The sequence below is a fragment of the Salvelinus sp. IW2-2015 genome, linkage group LG33 (genome assembly GCF_002910315.2).
Source record: "Salvelinus sp. IW2-2015 linkage group LG33, ASM291031v2, whole genome shotgun sequence".
Classification (NCBI taxonomy): Eukaryota; Metazoa; Chordata; class Actinopteri; order Salmoniformes; family Salmonidae; genus Salvelinus; species Salvelinus sp. IW2-2015.
This window is the reverse complement of record NC_036872.1, coordinates 12,627,808-12,646,354: the sequence shown is the minus strand read 5'-3', so window position 1 is coordinate 12,646,354 and position 18,547 is coordinate 12,627,808. Positions and strand designations below refer to the sequence as shown.

Here is an 18,547-nt window from a genome sequence, read left to right as displayed (position 1 = left end):
GAGGTGAGAGGCCACGGAGACTACATGGAACAGAGACATCCGTGTGTGGATAAAAGTGGATTGTTTGTAGAACCAGGGCTGTGGCTGCAACCTGGTCTCAGAGCATTTCTTATTATTTTGTACGTAAACCACGACACTCCATTTAGTATGATATGTTACCTTTCATATGGTATGTATTAATTTGTGGATATCCATCACCCATTAAATATGATATGTTACGAATTACAATTCGTATTATATGTTACGAATTTGCAAAACGTGCAATATGTAAAGAATTCTAGCTAGATGGATAGGTGGCTAACGTTAGCTAGCTGTCTAACGTTAGCTAGGCTAGAGGTTAGGGTTAAGGTTAGGGTTAAGGTTAGAAGTTAGGTTAAAGAGTTAGGGCAAGGGTTAGCTAAAAGGGTTAGGGTTAGGTTAGTTAACATGCTAAGTAACTGCAAAGTAGCTAAAAAGTAGTTGGTATACTGAACAAAAATATAAACACAACATGCAAAGTGTTGGTCCCATGTTTCATGAGCTGAAATAAAATATCATAGACATTTTCCATACGCACAAAAAGATTATTTCTCTCAAATGTTGTGCACAACTTTGTTTACATTCCTGTTAGCAAGCATTTCTCCACCTGACAGGTGTGGCATATCAAGAAGCTGATTAAACAGCATGATCATTACGCAGGTGCACCTTGTGCTGGGGAAAATAAAAGGCCACTCTACAGATGTTTCAAGTTTTGAGGGAGCGTGCAATTTGGCATGCTGACTGCAGGAATGTCCACCAGAGTAGTTGCCAGAAAATGTAATGTTAATTTCTCTACCATAAGCTGCCTCCAAAATCATTTTAGCAAATTTGGCAGTACGTCCAACCGGCCTCACAACCGCAGACCACGACGTGTAATCACGCCAGTCCATCACCTCCACATCCGGCTTCTTCACCTGCGGGATCATCTGAGACCAGCCACATGGACAGCTGATGAAACTGAGGAGTATTTCTGTCTGTAATAATGCCCTTTTGTGGGGAAAAACTCATTCTGATTGGCTGGACATGGCTCCCTATGCCCTCCCAGGCCCACCCATGGCTGCACCCCTGCCCAGTCATGTCAAATCCATAGATTAGGGTCTAATGAATTGATTTCAATTGACTGATTTCCTTATATGAACTGTAACTCAGTAAAATCTTTGAAATTGTTGCATGTTGCATTTATATCTTTTTTCAGTATAGTTGAAAAGTTGCTAATTAGCTAAATGCTAAATTGTCCGTGATGAGATTTGAACTCGCAATCATTGGGTTGCTCGACGTTCGCTTCATACGCGCACCCATCCACCCCGACTAACCACCCTACTTTAGTTTTTGGCTTAAGTAACCATCTGTCTTATGTAACCATACCAAACATAACATATCATATTAATTTGAGGGTCCCGGATTTACATTTACTATGTTACGTCTAGTCTATGAGACCAGGCTGGTGGCTGTGGCTCTGGTCTGACCTGGCTTGTCAAGGCCCTCTAGGTGTCTCTTCCAGTGCCCGCTGATCTCCCTGACCAGGGCCTCGCTGTCTGGGGCCGAACTCTGCAGCTGCTGCAGCCTCTCCTCCAGGGTGTGTGTGGCCTCAAGAACGGGAACTGGGTCTGAGAGCAAAAAGACAAACAAGATGGAGAGAAATGTTACATTTTTCTATGAACCACTCCATGCAAAACAACCACACAGCCATAATATTGAGTGGTAATTCAAATGCTGAAGTGGATTACTAAAGTCAAAAGTTCAACACTTCAGTCAAGTGAATTCCATTGCCTATCTATTTGATCAAATATAATGAGATATCACAATTATCTTGTTGCTGATGTCAAAATATGTCTCCTGTTATACAACTGATGTCAGGATGTTGAAAATGAACTTTTAAATAGCATATTAAAAGAAAAATATACTATACCATATTCTGCACAAGACAGTACAGTTATCATATGCTCTCCTGCACAACAGCACCAAGAGTAGGAGACTGAGAAATAGTTCCAAAGAGGGACTCTAGAATTCACTCCAATGAGATGCCTTAGAAATCTCACAGGCTGGCCCTAATGACATGAATAGACTAAACTACTAAGATCAAATCCAATGGAACTCATCACCAATAAATGAATGTCAAAAAAAGCCGCATAGACTGCAGTAGAATTTGACGCGCACTTCAGTCCCAAATACACACCTAAACAAATCCAACAAAGTCTGGAAAAAGTCTGCTCCTGAAAAGAAGAGAAAAAGAAGACTGATTCTTTAGCACAACAGAGGAGCTGTTTTGCAATGCATGTGCGGCAGCCTGGGCCCCATGGGGCCAACTAGGAGGCTGTTTCTCTGCTAACAAGTCTCCTCTGTGTCATTTGATCATTTAAATTATTATGCCAGGAATTCTCAGGAGGTGGCTCGGCACTCCACATCACAGGGCTGTTTTTAATCTTCCCGTTCCCTTTCTTCCCTTCCCGAAAAGTTCAACAGCTCTGAGAGGGAGAGCTGCTCCTGTTGTGTACCTGCCTGCCGCACACCAAAGGAGGTGACTTCTAGTGCCAAAGCACAGAGAGAGGGGCTCAGGGGAGCTGCCTGACAAGGAGGGAGGGAGGATGTAGAGATACGCACACACACACACACACTCTTGCGCACACACACACCAGCCTTTCAAAACTCCAAGGAGGGAAAAATCGCTGCTTTGCTGCACAAACTTTTCTCCCGCAGCTTTCATGCGCTCGTCTTTCTGCACCTGTGTGGATCGCGATCATATCCTTTCTTCAACATGGGCACAGACTGAACTGACTTTTCAGAGAGCCTAACCACAGACGTTTACACTTCAACAGACACCACTGAGACTAGACAGCCAAGTCGAAACAGGCCACAGAAACACAGCTGTCAAAAATTAGCAATTTGTGAAAAGACTTCCATAACCATTTGACATATCTGAAGTTTCATCAGAAACACTCGGACAAAGATAATTGATTGAACCATTTCTTCCCCAGGACCGTTTACAGTCAACTGAGCCTCCTGTGTGTCTGTGTTCACTGTTACACCCACACTGGAGATATTGCATCAGTCACATGGGACATCACACTTAAGAGCAGAGCTCTTCTTAGACAAACAGAACGACTTAAAACACTGCTTTTCACATCGACCCACTGTCACAGAAATCACTTTATCAGCCTCTTTTCCATATATCCTTTTAACTTTCCATGATCAAAGTGCAGAGATTACAGTAAGGGATCTCTCACACTTGGACAAGCAGGGATGATCAATCAGTGGCTAGGCAAAAAAAGTGAAGGGATATATGGTAGCCCTGTATACAAAATTAACCCAGTCAAAGATGAGAGCAGCAGGGGTACTCTCAGAGGGACCAGGGTGTAGCTCTACAAGACGGGCTACAGTTGGGGGAAGTGTCAAAGAAGACTGCTGATAACGGAAGAGAACAGGACTGCTAATTGATGTTGCTAATAAGTTGTGCTGGATATTCCTTTAAGAGCATTTCTTTAACAGTAAATCCTTACTATAAAAGGAAGATTGAATACTTGAATTTTACTCCATACTGCCAATATACCTAGAATTCCCCCCCACACCACCATCATCATCCCCCACCATTATCTACTGTGAGTAGGTCATATGTTGGTGGTATTGTATGGTGTTAGCAAAGTCACTACACTAGTAAGCCAGGGTAGGGCTATCATAGAATCTATGTGTGTGTGGTCTCATCGTCTACATTGAGTTTGCATCAGTGTTACAGATGAGATAATGAGCTTCCGTGGCTGGTTCCTAGCGGCCGCTGGTCAGGTATTACGCTGCTATTGCTCATCCCATAGCAGGGGGCAGCTCTCTGGGTGCTGCTCCTTGACAGCCCAGGGTAAACAGGCCATGGCTAGCATGGTCACAACAGATATGTTTATGCTTGATAGCCAGCTCCTATGGTTGTTTCTATGGAGTAGGATATAGACCAGGTTAGGCCAGGGCCCACTGTGTGAACTGTCCACATAAATACTGTCTGGACTGTGGCCGGGACAGTGGGACAGACAGGTCAAGGATGTTTCTGGGTGGGCAGTGGTGGTGGGTGGGCGTGGACGAGGGTGGTGTGAGCCAAGACAAGCAGGTGTGTTGGGACGGTCCGTCTTTGCCCTGTCAGCGATACACTGTCATTAGGCGGTGTGGGCTCAGCGGGGTGCACCATTACGTCTCCCTGGGCTCTGTGTAATTACGCTCTGACATAATTAACCCAGCAAGCCCATTAGCCAAGCACTGGCTGGCTGGAGAGAAGGCGAAAAAACGCTATAATTATTTGTTGTGCGCATGTTAATGAGGCCAGCTGTGTTCCCATCATACAACATGAACAAATTAATTTACAAGGCTGTGCTTCGAGGGTTTTTTATTTTCATACAAAACAGTCTTGTTTTGTGTTGTTTTTCTCTGTGTGGTCTTCAAGTTCCAAAAACACTATTTCCTGCTACTGCAACAAACCGTAACACTGTACATGAGTAGTGTATTGTCATGGCCCGAAACTAGGTTGACTGAACAGTTAGTCCTTAGTCCAACCTTCAAAGACAAAGTGCACCATCAAAATGGCTACCTTTGAAAAAAGTTGTATCTTTTCTTAATTAAACCAAAAGTAAACAACCAATACTCTACCTACAGAGTACGGGAGTCTGCATCCAATGTGGCCGTGTGGGAACACATCCATTGACTGAAGTCTAATAGTCTTTAACAAAGTAATCTATTATTTTAACAACTACACAGTCACTCACGCTCACAAGGTACAATTCTTTAATGTCTATCCTTGTTTCAACCTAGATTATAAAGATTTTTGTAGCTACGATGACATAATTTTCAACAAAATGTTAATTCAGAAAACAAATGAAAGAATTTGAAAATGCTACAGTAAAAACAGTCCGTTTCTGTGCTGTCTTTTCACTAATACAATATTCTGAGCACAGAACAAGTCTCTCCCTTTGACTTGTATGTGGAGAAGAGAGTGAAAGAGAAAGAAACAGAGATCGCTATAGAGAGAGAGAGAGAGAGAGAGAGAGAGAGAGAGAGAGAGAGAGAGAGAGAGAGAGAGAGAAATGGTGAAAGAAGTATGTCTTTCACTGTGTGCTGACAGACAATCTGAAAGACTAACTTTTTAACCTGTTCTTTTGTCTGTGTTCCACACATGCCTTTACCTGGCAGACTGAAGGACATCTCTACAACTATGTAAAAAGAAGCTCTTAGAAATATACAGAAACAGGAATATCAGGGTAGAATATAATTCAGCCACTCTTTAACTTTAATTGAAAGGGTTGGCGTTCATGTTTTGTTGTTCTTTTTTTGTTACAATAACAAAATAACTGTTCGGTGAACAATCACAACAACAACAACAAAAAAAACACAACTGAAACTATTCATCTCCTGTACACTTCAGAGCTTGAGTTTTAGTCGTACCCTTTACAGTATCTCTGCACACACACACTCACATGCCCACGCACACACACTTCCTCTCTGTTCTGAGCACACACTCTGCCGGTCCCTCTGGGGTCTCTGCTCCACGGGGATCCATTGGAGAGGCCCAGCTCTTTTATGAACATAATGCATTATTAAGCACCTCAAACATCTCCTGGGCCTTTGTTTATTACTGCTCTTATTAATCACTTGTGCAGAATCTCATCCTGCCCAAAAGAGCTTTCATTTTCCATCAACTTCTTTATATGCTTTCATTTTTGATACTGCCACAAACAGAGCGTAGACACACAGCTCTCCAAGTTCCCTCTCATCTTCTGATGGAATGTACTCAGCACCATACTTATTATTTTAAAAAACCAATGCCTTACAGGCCTCAATAAGCCTCTCTCTCCAGCGTCTGCCAATGTACACTGAGTGGACAAAACATTATGAACACCTGCTCTTTCCATGGCAGACTGACCAGGTGAATCTAGGTGAAAGCTATGATCCCTTGATGTCACTTGTTAAATCCACTTCAATCAATGTAGATGAAGGGGAGGAGACAGGTTAAAGAAGGATTTTTAAGCCTTGAGACATTTGAGACATGGATTGTGTACAGAATGTGTGCCATTCAGAGGGTGAATGGGCAAGAAAAAATATTTAGGTACCTTTGAACGGGGTATGGTAGTAGGTGCCAGGCGCACTGGTTTGTGTCAAGAACTGCAACGCTGCTGGGTTTTTCACGTTCAACAGTTTCCCGTGTATGTGAAGAATGGTCCACCACCCAAAGGACATCCAACCAACTTGACACAACTGTGGGAAGCATTGAAGTCAACATGGGCCAGCATCCCTGTGGAACGCTTCCGACACCTTGTAGAGTCCATGCCCCAACAAATGTAGGCTGTTCTGAGAGCAAAAGGGGTGCAACTCAATACTATGAAGGTGTTCCTAATGTTTTATCCACTCAGTGTATACAGTGTATATAAGGGAACAATAATTCTTTGAATAGATTAAGGTCAAATCACAAAGGTTAATTAATGCTCTATTCTTACAACCTTGGAGCCAAAGGAAATTACTAACTGACTTCAATACGCACTGCACTTACAATCTCGCAGGCCAAGGAGACTTCAATACATTAATATTCATTGTGCAATAAAGTCATAAAGCCATGATGGAATTGTGTGGAGTTGTACCTGGTCCTGGAACCCGTACCATGCAGTAGTATTTGGTCACCACTAGCTAGCACTGTTGCCCCAACGTTTCAACTAATGCAGACCTCAGCCCTGCGAAGGGCCCAACAAACATACAACACACAAACACACACACACCGTAAGTGAGCTCCCTGCTCAGATGAAAGGTACTGTGTTCTTCAGGAGAGACGGAGGGAGAGCGAGAGAGAGAGAGGGATGAGGTGAGGTGATCCTGAGGGAGGTGTGTGAGTAAAGAGAGGGGAGGGGGCAGAGCAAACACCTGGAGCGCCAATCTCAGGGCTACGCTCCTGGCGACAGGGCCCCGTTCCTCCTCTCAAAGCGACAGCTACAAACACCAAGGTTCAAACGTAACCGCAGAGTCAGAGATGCTCACACAGGAGGGAGAGAGATGAGGAGAGAGGTGCTATTCAGGAGAGCCAACTCAGTCATGGAAACTGTCACTATTTTTCACATCCTGTGAAGAGGAAGTAGTTTATTTAGACTGATCAAAAAAGTATAGAGGTGAAAATCTAAACAAATAAGTATTTTTGGGGGGGCCTAATATTTTGTTGACAATTTCAATGGGGCATAGGAATATACAGTTGAAGTCAGAAGTTTACATACACCTTAGCCGAACACAGTTAAACTCAGTTTTTCACAATTCCTGACATTTAAACCAAGTAAAAATTCCCTGTTTTAGGTCAGTTAGGATCACCACTTTATTTTAAGAATGTGAAATGTCAGAATAATAGTCGAGATAATTATTTATTTCAGCTTTTATTTCTTTCATCACATTCCCAGTGGGTCAGAAGTTTACATACACTCAATTAGTATTTGGTAGCATTGCCTTTAAATTGTTTAACTTGGGTCAAACGTTTCGGGTAGACTTCCACAAGCTTCCCACAATAAGTTGGGTGAATTTTGTCCCATTTCTCCTGACAGAGCTTGCACACGCTTTTTCAGTTCAGCTCACAAATTTTCTATAGGATTAAGGTCAGGGCTTTGTGATGGCCACTCCAATACCTTGACTTTGTTGTCCTTAAGCCATTTAGCCACAACTTTGGAAGTATGCATGGGGCCATTTGTGACCAAGCTTTAACTTCCTGACTGATGTCTTGAGATGTTGCTTCAATACATCCACATAATTGTCCTTCCTCATGATGCTATCTATTTTGTGAAGTGCACCAGTCCCTCCTGCAGCAAAGCATCCCCACAACATGATGCTGCCACCCCTGTGCTTCACGGTTGGGATGGTGTTCTTCAGCTTGCAAGCCTCCCCCGTTTTCCTCCAAACATAACGATGGTCATTATGGCCAAACAGTTCTATTTTTGTTTCATCAGACCAGAGTACATTTCTCCAAAAAGTATGATCTTTGTCCCCATGTGCAGTTGCAAACCATAGTCTGGCTTTTTAATGACGGTTTTGGAGCAGTGGCTTCTTCCTTGCTCGATATAGGACTCGTTTTACTGTGGATATAGATACTTTGTACCTGTTTCCTCTAGCATCTTCACAAGGTCCTTTGCTGTTGTTCTGGGATTGATTTGCACTTTTAGCACCAAAGTACGTTCCTCTCTAGGAGAAAAAACGTGTCTCCTTCCTGAGAGGTTGTCACGCCCTGACCATAGAGAGCCCTCGGAATTCTCTATGGTGGTTTAGGTCAGGGTGTGACTAGGGGGGTTATCTAGTATTGTATTTCTATGTTGGTGGTTTGTATGGTTCCCAATTAGAGGCAGCTGGTAATCGTTACCTCTAATTGGGGATCATATTTAGGTAGCCCTTTTTCCCACCTGCGTTTGTGGGATATTGTTTGTGTTAGTGTTTTGTGCACTACGGCGTTCACGGTCATGTTATGTTTATTGTTTTTTTTTAGTTTCACTGAGAAATAAAGTATGTGGAACTTAACTCACACTGGGCCTTGGTCCGTTCCTATCGATGATCGTGACAGAATATCCCACCACACAAGGACCAAGCAGCGTGCTATGGAGGCAAAAGTGAGTTGGACATAGGAGGAGATCTTGGGAGGATGCGAGACCCTTCCTTGGAGGGAGTCGCCAAGGAATCTGGAAGGACAGCGACGACACCAGGGTCCGCGGCCACAGAAACCCCAAGATTTTTGGGGGGGGGGGGGGGGGGGGACAAGGAGCTGTCGGTCGAGCCGCGGAGAGAGCCAGAGACCGTTTGGGAGTCGATGGAGCTGTTGGAGGAGAGAGAGCGGAGAGAGATGTTGGTTTGGTGTATTTCGCACGGCATTCGCCCTGAAGAGCGTGTCATTAGTCTGGTGAAACCTGTGCCGGCTCCACACACCGGGCCTCCAGTGCGCATCCCCAGCCCGGTACGTCCTGTGCCGGCTCCCCGCACTCGCCCTGAAGAGCGTGTCATCAGTCCGGTGCCACCTGTGCCGGCTCCACGCACCAGTGCGCCTCTCCAGCCCGGTACATCCTGTGCCGGCTCCCCGTACTCGCCCTGAAGAGCGTGTCATCAGTCCGGTGCCACCTGTACCGGAACCTCCAGCGACGGTTCACAGTCCAGAGCTTCCAGCGACAGTCCACGGTCCGGAGACCTCAGCGACGGTCCACGGTCCGGAGACTCCAGTGACGGTCTACGGCCCGGAACCTCCAGCGACGGTTCACGGTCCGGAGCTTCCAGCGACGGTTCACGGTCCGGAGCTTCCAGCGACGGTTCACGGTCCGGAGCTTCAAGCGACGGTCAACGGTCCGGAGCCTTCAGTGACGGTTAACGGTCCGGAGCTTCCAGTAACGGTCTGGAGCTTCCAGTGACGGTCAACGGTCTGGAGCTTCCAGTGACGGTCAACGGTCTGGAGCTTCCAGTGACGGTCAACGGTCCGGAGCCTCCAGTGACGGTCAACGGTCCGGAGCATCCAGTAATGGTCAACGGTCCGGAACCTCCAGAGACGGTCAAAGGGCCTGGAGCCTTCAGTGACGGTCCACGGCCCGGAGCTTCCTGCGCCAGTGCCATGGCAGGAGTCCTCCTCTGCGCCGGTGCCCAATCCAGGCACGGCATCCAGTCCCGCTCCATGGCTGGAGCCTTCCTCTGCTCCGGTGCCCAGTCCAGGCACGGCGTCCAACCCAGCTCCATGGCCGGAGCCTTCCTCTGCGCCGATCCCCAGTCCAGGTACGGTGTCCAGTCCCGCTTCATGGCAGTAGTCCTCCTCCGCGCCGGTGCCCAGTCCAGGCACGGTGTCCAGTCCCGCTCCATGGCCGGAGCCTTCTTCAGCGCCGATGCCTAGTCCAGGCACGGCATCCAGTCCTGCTCCATGGCCGGAGCCTTCCTCTGCTCCGGTGCCCAGTTTGGGCATGGCATTCAGCACGGCTTCAGGGTCAGATCCGCGGTCTGAGTGCACCGGAGCCACCACCAACGCTAGTTGCCCACCCTAACCCTCCCGATCTTGTTCAGGTTTTGTAGCCGGAGTCCGGCGGTATCCTTGGGGGGTTACTGTCACGCCCTGACCATAGAGAGCCCTCGGAATTCTCTATGGTGGTTTAGGTCAGGGTGTGACTAGGGGGGTTATCTAGTATTGTATCTCTATGTTGGTGTTTTGTATGGTTCCCAATTAGAGGCAGCTGGTAATCGTTACCTCTAATTGGGGATCATATTAAGGTAGCCCCTTTTCCCACCTGCGTTTGTGGGATATTGTTTGTGTTAGTGTTTTGTGGACTACGGATTTCACGTTCGTGTTATGTTTATTGTTTTGTTGTAGTTTCACCGAGAAATAAAGTATGTGGAACTCAACTCACGCTGCGCCTTGGTCCATTCCTAACGACGATCGTGACAACGGTATGACGGCTGCGTGGTCCCATGGTGTTTATACCTGCGTACTATTGTTTGTACAGATGAATGTGGTACCTTCAGGCATTTGGAAATTGCTCCCAAGGATGACCCAGACTTGTTTGGTCTACAATGTTTTTTCTGAGGTCTTGGGTGATTTCTTTTGATTTTCCCATGATGTCAAGCAAAGAGGCACAGAGTTTGAAGGTTGGCCTTGAAATACATCCACAGGTACACCTCCAATTGACTCAAATTATGTAAATTAGCCTATCAGAAGCTTCTAAAGCCATGACATCATTTTCTAGAATTTTCCAATCTGTTCAAAGGCACAGTCAACTTAGTGTATGTAAACTTCTGACCCACTGGAATTGTGATACAGTGAAATACTCTGTCTGTAAACAATTGTTGGAAAAGGTACTTGTGTCATGCACAAAGTAGATGTCCTAGCACACTTGCCAAAACTATAGTTTGTTAACAAGAAATTTGTGGAGTGGTTGAAAAACGAGTTTTAATGACTCCAACCTAACTGTATGTAAACTTCCAACTTCAACTGTATGTCTTAAATGCATGGAAATGCACATTATGATTGTGGTGTGTGACATTTTGGCTTGGGGACCCAATAATTACATTTTTAGAAGTATTACATTTTCAAGGTGTTCTCATTGCTCAGAGCACTAATTTCAACTGTTCCCCATAAAATGCAGAGGATGCATTGGAGTTGCTTCAAAGAGCATGCCCTGTACGACTGACTGTTCATGACACCGGTGTTAGGTTCTAAATGAACCTATTAAAACTCACGGATAATTAGTAAAGCTTAAACCAAGTTTATTCACCCATTGGGTCAATGCAGCTGCATAAGACAAAATAAATATTCACACCAGTGGTAATATATATATATTGCCCAATTTGGGTGGAGTCTCCTCCTTCTCTCTAAACATTACATCTTTATTACTAGGCAGGAAGTTAAGTGATACAGGCAATAAACTGTTCCTTCTCCCTTAATGTGACCTGACCTGATCTCGACCCCATTCCTCACTAATCCACAGCTCCCCATCTTTATCAGTGCCTGCCAACATATGATCATCTCCTTGCACTCAGTACATTCCAAGCTTAATTGCCTCCACCATATACATTCCTCCTACAGATAACCATTAACTTCTGGTGTAGCCCCTCTAGACCATAGCACTCAATATTTCAATAGGATTCCTGATAATTAACACTATTCAGAACCCAGAATCCATCACCGGTAAAGGTTGCCATTGTCATACTACATGTAATCCTTTGTCACAGGAAACAGTGCCACTCTAAGTCCAGACACACCACAACTATAATAATAGCTATCTTGTTCAGCAGCTGGAGCTTGATACACTTGCTGACTTTACAGTAAAAACAAAACCCAAATCTCACTCACACACACACGCACGCACGCACACACACGCACACACACACCATTTCCAGCCATGTATTCTCCTCTCTTCCCATACACTAACATTCTCCTCCTCGTAAACACACTGATGTGAGATACACATTTGCTTTAACAAATTGGGATGTGATTAAAACCTTCTCTATTGAGAGCAGGTTCAGGGTAGCCCTGTGTTGTGTCAGGGATGCATACCCTCTGTCTATAACATTCATATGAACTGAGAATATGAAAGCAGCATCATAACATGTGTCATGCGTGTCCAACATTATGCAACTGACATCATCATTGGCACCTATTCCAATAACTGATTTGTTATTGTGGATAACTGATACCTGACACCAAACGTTGCTGTTAACTGGATACAACAGGTCACATTGTCCCCTCCCCCTCCCTGGCTCTCCTCTTGCATTCATTAACTCTGTTGTCGGCCGCTCTGATTGGACCAACGGCCTGTGAGTGTCAGCAGACAGCCAGGATGGAGGGATCCTTTCAAATTAAATAAGAGGGAGAAAAAAAATGTCTGCCAATGAATAGTAATAACGGCATTAAGATTAACGAGCACGGTGTGTTAAGAATAATTGCGTCTGTCAAAACATAAAAAATACATGAGCTGGATCGTTTGTTTGGAGACTGGTGGGAAAGCAGCACAGTGATGTGTTTATAGGAGAGGAGACTAATAAAGTGAGGGACCACAGCCAACTGACTGTCCTCTGGTGTACCTGAAGCGATCCACTCTGGGAACAGGGGGTGACCTTGGACAGGCCAGTGAGATGCACAATGATACACAAAATACCCTACTCTCCATTTTGTGACTCCTGTTTGGCATCAGATAGGAGGTAAATAATATCAGAAAGATAATAATGAATAGATTTTGAGACTTTTAGCAATTAGCTGTTAATGGAAATGATTGGTATGGCATTAAAGGATTAGACGGCAAATAGTAATCAGCAGCTCAGCTGACTGCGTTTTTTTGGTTTTACTGCGGTGGGATGAAATAATAACTCCTTCTGTAGTAGTAAAGCCCAGGAAAAGTCATCCATACACAGACCTGCAGTGACACAGTGTGAGAGCTAAGACTAGAGACTCTGGTGAGGGAGTGTCACCCGGATGCTAACACTAGTGCAGGTCCAGGTAAGGTCAGAGGAAGATGAGTGTTCTGAATATGCTAATCCAAGGCCCTCTGATGTAACCAGGGCCACTCCTTTAGCTTTGTGACAGGACGACAAGGCTCAACCCCCCCACCCTGGCCAATCATAGAGAAGTGATTGGTGGAGATGTCGATGTCATATATGTTTACGTCAAAATAGGAGCTGAAAGTGTGCATGCATGTGTGTGTGCCAGAGGAGGCTGTTGGGAGGCACTATAAGAGGACGGGCTCATTGTAACGGCTGGAATAGAATGAAGGGAACGATATCAAACACATCAAACATACGGAAACCACGTTCGACTCCGTTCCATTTATTCCATTACAGCCATTATAATAGGCCCGTCCTCCTATAGCTCCTCCCACCAGCCTCCTCTGATGTGTGGGTGTGTGTATGCGTGTGTGTGTATGCGCTTGTGTGTGAGAGCAAAAGTAAACGTTAAATTCCAATTTTTGAAATCTTCAAACCCAATCCTAGCTACAAGGGTTCAGATACAGTTTAACATGGTTTATGAGTAGTCTTTCTTGTCAGTGCCCTGTGCAATTAAAGAGATGAAGTCCTCATTCCTTACATTATCACTGTTGGTTCAGTCTGCTCTTGATAGAACATTTGTTCATGACAAAATATAGCCCCTAAAACCCTCCTGGGTCCTCTATTAAGCCCTTGATACGTGCAGGTATAGGTCAGGAAATCAAACTGAACACATCTTCAAAGACATCCATTTCTTATCAAGAAAATAACTCCATTCAAAGTGTGTGGTGAAATATCAAGCAGGAGACTTCAAGGCAAAATGGAGACCTTTAAAAGTCAGTCGCTGCATCGCTATTTTCTCTGACACCCACTTTTATCTTGTATTCATTGAATCTGTAAACCGCGTTCTCTACTCTTGCAATGAGTGTTCCTCTGATGTAGCCGGAGATTGGAGTGCGTTTTGCTCTTGTCTCCTGCAACAAAGAGCAATGCTGTATAGTGTGCCCTGGCAACAAACAACAACAGAATAAACAGTCTCTCCCTCCCCCTCTCTTTCCCTGCTGGCCTCATCAGGCCTGCACTCCAGACTAAGACAAGCTACAGTTGGCTTTTAATTGGCCCTCTGCAATCAACAGCCCATCCCCACAAGGATCGTCTCTCCTCAGCAATGCAACGCTCAAGGACCAGCGCTCGGTTTTGAAGTGGCCCCACACAGAGCACAGACTCTAAAACATAGATAAGAACTACAGGGTGTCTTGTGGATATTTATATATCTATGGCAAGAAAACAGTCGCTTCGTATTTCTAGCTTGTCTCATGTAGAACGTTGGCCGAATGACGTTGACTTTGGCTTGGTGTGTAGTTGATCTGGCTGGGGAGAGTGATCTCTTGTGGGAGGTTTGTTACATGAGCAATGTTGTGTGTTGTCTGTGTCTGTGACTGTGCTGTTGTGATGTGTGTGTGGCTCTGTTACAGGTGGGAGACTCACCAGGGGCTTCGATAAGCTGCTTGTAGATTCCCAGGAATGCCGACTCTGCCTCCTTACTGCGCTTGTTCAGAGCGACCACCTGGAGACGACAGGACAGGACACAGCCGTCAGGGTGACACTCAGGCGTCAACATTCATACTAAACCTTTGCTGAAGGAACATTTAGCGACCCATACACACAGAACATCTGCATTTACATGCATTCTACACTGTTCTGACATATGAAGTAAATAAGCAACATATAAAGTAATTGTGCTAACGAGACAGACAGAAACAAAGTTGATCCCTCTCCAGAAGGTAATCAGAATGACGGTACATCACCAACATGTTGCTGTGACGGGGTTTGTGTGCTGAATTATGTGAACAAGGTGCTGAGCTAATACTACAAGCTGATATTTGGCCTCTTAAACCCCAACGTTGCGGTGTGTATTGAGGTGACATTTGGCCTGTTAAACGCAGTTGTGGTGTACTCTATGAGGCAGGTCAGTGTCTGTGGCCTACATCACACAGGCGCACAGACTCTCCTGCTATTCTCCACTCCACGGGTGATGCAAACCAATTAACAATTAATTTGGATGGACAAAGAAGGGAATTAGTCACCACCTGGCCCCATGGAGAGGGCACCTGCCCTGGTGGGTATGTGGGTTACAGTCCTCACAGCTACAATACACCAGCAGCCCTGTTATCTACTGTAAGTCAGAACAAGTCAATGTCTGAAAGTCTTAGCTTAGCAACTCTCTGAAATACTACATCCGATAGCACAGGAGACTGCTGAGGGGAGGACGGCTCATAATAATGTCTGGAACGGAGTGAATGGAATGGCATCGTACACCGCGGTCTAAGGCACTGCATCTCTGTGCAAGAGGCGTCACTACAGTCCCTGGTTCGAATCCAGGCTGTATCACATCCGGCCGTGATTGGGAGTCCCATAAGGCGGCGCGCAATTTGCCCAGAGCCATCCGGATTTGACCGGGGTAGGCCGTCATTGTAAATAAGAATTTGTTCTTAACTGACTTGCCTAGTTAAATAAAGGTTAAATAAAAAATTTAAAAATATAAAAAATAAAACATGGAAACCGCTTTAGCCATTGCCACGAGTCCGTTCTCCCAATAAGGTGTCAGCAACCTCCTGTGTCAGATAGGCCATGTCCACTACAAATGTCCATCCAATCCAAGAGGAATCTAAATTCTAATTATTGTCATCTATTCTCTATAGAATTCCTATCAGTGTTGATTACAGTTTTTATCTGATCAGACATAATGACTTCTATTGAAGGAACCCAGTGCATGTTACCGTCTGAGACCTTCTTTATTGGTCTGACTTCAGTTCGACAATGTTATTTGGACCGAGGTCTGAAAACACTTATGAGAATGGTGGAGAAACTGTTTAGAGATGGTTATAAGTAACAACTGTGGGAAAGAGAGAGAGATGGAGAGCCCTTGAATTACTGGAATTGTCTTATGTCCTCCCCGAAGAGGCATAACGACAGCATCATGTTTAAAGAAATATCATAAAGATCAAGCAAATCCCTCCCACTCGGAACTGCGAGCCGGAGTTCATGGAAAATGGAAAGGCTGGAGCCCAATCGATATAGATGCAACAGTCTGCAGCTACCAGCCATCTCTCTCTCTCTCTCTCTCTCTCATCAGCTTCTTGATATGCCACAGCTATCAAGTGGATGGATTATGTTGGCAAGGGAGAAATGCTCACTAACAGGGATGTAAACAAATTTGTGCACTAAATTTGAGAGAAATCCGTTTTTTTTTGTGGGTATGAAAAATGTATGGGATCTTTTATTTCAACTCGTAGGACCAACACTTTACATGTTGAGTTTATATTTTTGTTCAGTGTACATATAGCAGGTTGTGTGAACTCACCAGGATCTGTTTCAGACTGACCCCCCTGTCCCTGTCCTATCTACCTTTCTGAAGAATACATCAAATAAGACCCTGAACTGCACATGTAAAACGCACACGACCTGTGAATGCAACAGACTCCATTTCCCACAGACACGGGGGTCTCCTGGCCCTCCATCACCCTTTAACGAGAGAACACGGAGATTACCTCCACAATCACACCATTAACCTGTCTGCAGCCGCTAGAGGAGACATCAATCACACGCCGGATGCCTCCTCACGTCAGCACACTCGGTATGCGTAACCCTCTCCCCTCATGCACGCTGCCACCACCATCATCAAAGCACCTCGGAGGTGTCACGCATAATGTGGTCTGATCTGAGTGACTCGTCTTCCTCTGGACCTGATGCTAATCTACCTTCAGCCAAACACATGGGATTAGCTTCCGTTCCCTGGTACCACACAGATTACACTGTGGAGAGGTATGGTATAAATAATGTATGTTTCAGCAAAGGTACGGTGGTAGTAGGACAATGTATCTAAACCTATTCCATGTTAGCCAGTTTGGCTGTAAAATGATAGAATATGGCTTCTCTGGGAGGGATGTGGTGAACATTCATTTTACAAGCGGCAGGAGTAAACCCCCAGAGATTTATTGTGGGGAAAGAGAGAACAAGAGAGAGAGGGAGAGAGAGAGAGAGAACGAGAGAGAGAGAGAGAGAGAGAGAGAGAGAGAGAGAGAGAGAGAGAGAGAGAGAGAGAGAGAGAGAGAGAGAGAGAGAGAGAGAGAGAGAGAGAGAGAGAGAGAGAGAGAGAGGAAACCTTTAGAAGTGGACCATAACTCTTCACAGAGGACCAGTCCATGTGGGCAGGCTACTGCTGCTGTCTCCAGCACTGCTGGGAAATGCTTACTGGGGCCTAGGAGGATACTTATAGTGAAACACATGGTCGATGTGTGGTCTGTTTGCATATGTGTGTGTCTGTGTGCATGTGCGTGTGGTGGGTCAACATGTGAGAAGAAAAAATGATGGCAAAAGATGAGTTTAACATAAAGAAGTGCAGGGAAGAGAAAGGCAGACAGGCACTGAGCTACAGACAGAGACAGAGAGGGCGAGAAAGAGGTTCCATAAAGACTGCATTAGCAATTATGCAGACATCAATTACAATTATCACAACTGGTGATTATGCAATTATCACTCTAAATCCTTGTTTTTTTACCAGAATGCCACTCCTGTGATTTGGGTGTTTGAGGACAGGTTGTGTGATGATGCAGGTGATTAGAGTGTGTGACGTGGCGGGGGTGTTAGGTGGTGTGTGTGTGTGTGTGTTGTGTGTGTGTGTGTGTGTGTGTGTGTGTGTGTGTGTGTGTGTGTGTGTGTGTGTGTGTGTGTGTGTGTGTGTGTGTGGTGGTGTGTGAGAGAGAGTGTGTGAGTGTGTGGTGTGTGGTGTGTGTGCTGTGTGTGTGTGTGTGTGTGTGTGTGTGTGTGTGTGTGTGTGTGTGTGTGTGTGTGTGTGTGTGTGTGTGTGTGTGGTGTGTGTGTGTGTGTGTGTGTGTGTGTGTGTGTGTGTAAGGGACTGGGAATGTATGGTTGCACATTCCCAGAGGCCTCTAAATTACCTGTCATCTGCCCATGATGCAAAGGTCAGCGCACAATCATGGGAGTCGGTCCTCTGTGCTGCTCACAGAGACCCAACAGAGCCCAGGAGCTGACAGTGTGTCACCACAGCCCCAGTCAGCCTGAATGCCTATTAGAACAACACACTGGGAATTCCACCACCATGCAGCAAGTGACAACACCCTTATGGCATCCTTATGGGTTGTGGGGAAAAAACACCATTCTCTGGGTGCAGAGAGGGAGTGGGAGCTATAGGGGAGTACGGTTACTGCTACTATGCTGACGAAGCTACAACCACTGTCATCAGTGCTTGTTTTTCCTTGAGTGTTTAGAGGAGGAGAGAGGGAAGAGAGTGATGAACCGGTGTGGAGTGAGTGATGAGTGGGTGGAGGATAGGGACACAAGCAAAACACACTCGCACACACACTCTTCTTCAGGGGATTAAAGGAGGAAGCCATGTGTTTGGTGAGTTTGATACCTTTACATGTATTCCGTTCTAGCCATTACTATGAGCCTGTCCTCCCCAATGAAGGTGCCACCAACCTCCTGTGCCTGACATACACCCCGTCCCCACGTCAGAACCAATCAGCAGCTCCTAGTCACCCAGTTACACTCTCATCCACAAGGAACCAAGGCTGCCCAG

At 45.5% G+C, this 18,547-nt stretch overlaps 1 protein-coding gene across 6 annotated transcripts in view; it reads right to left on the bottom strand.

The window, feature by feature from the left end:
* cux2b (cut-like homeobox 2b) overlaps nt 1-18,547 on the bottom strand; it is a 130,641-nt gene that overhangs the window by 20,244 nt on the left and 91,850 nt on the right. For 5 of the 6 annotated variants that reach the window (XM_023978985.3, XM_023978981.2, XM_023978983.2 and 2 more), the window contains exons 4-5: nt 14,434-14,512; nt 1,485-1,625 (exon numbers count right to left, since the gene is read on the bottom strand). In XM_023978985.3, the coding sequence (XP_023834753.1) occupies nt 1,485-1,625; nt 14,434-14,512 (220 nt within the window). Of the gene's footprint in view, nt 1-1,484; nt 1,626-12,162; nt 12,688-14,433; nt 14,513-18,547 lie in introns of those variants that run through there. The other variant, XM_070437097.1, reaches the window with a different exon arrangement.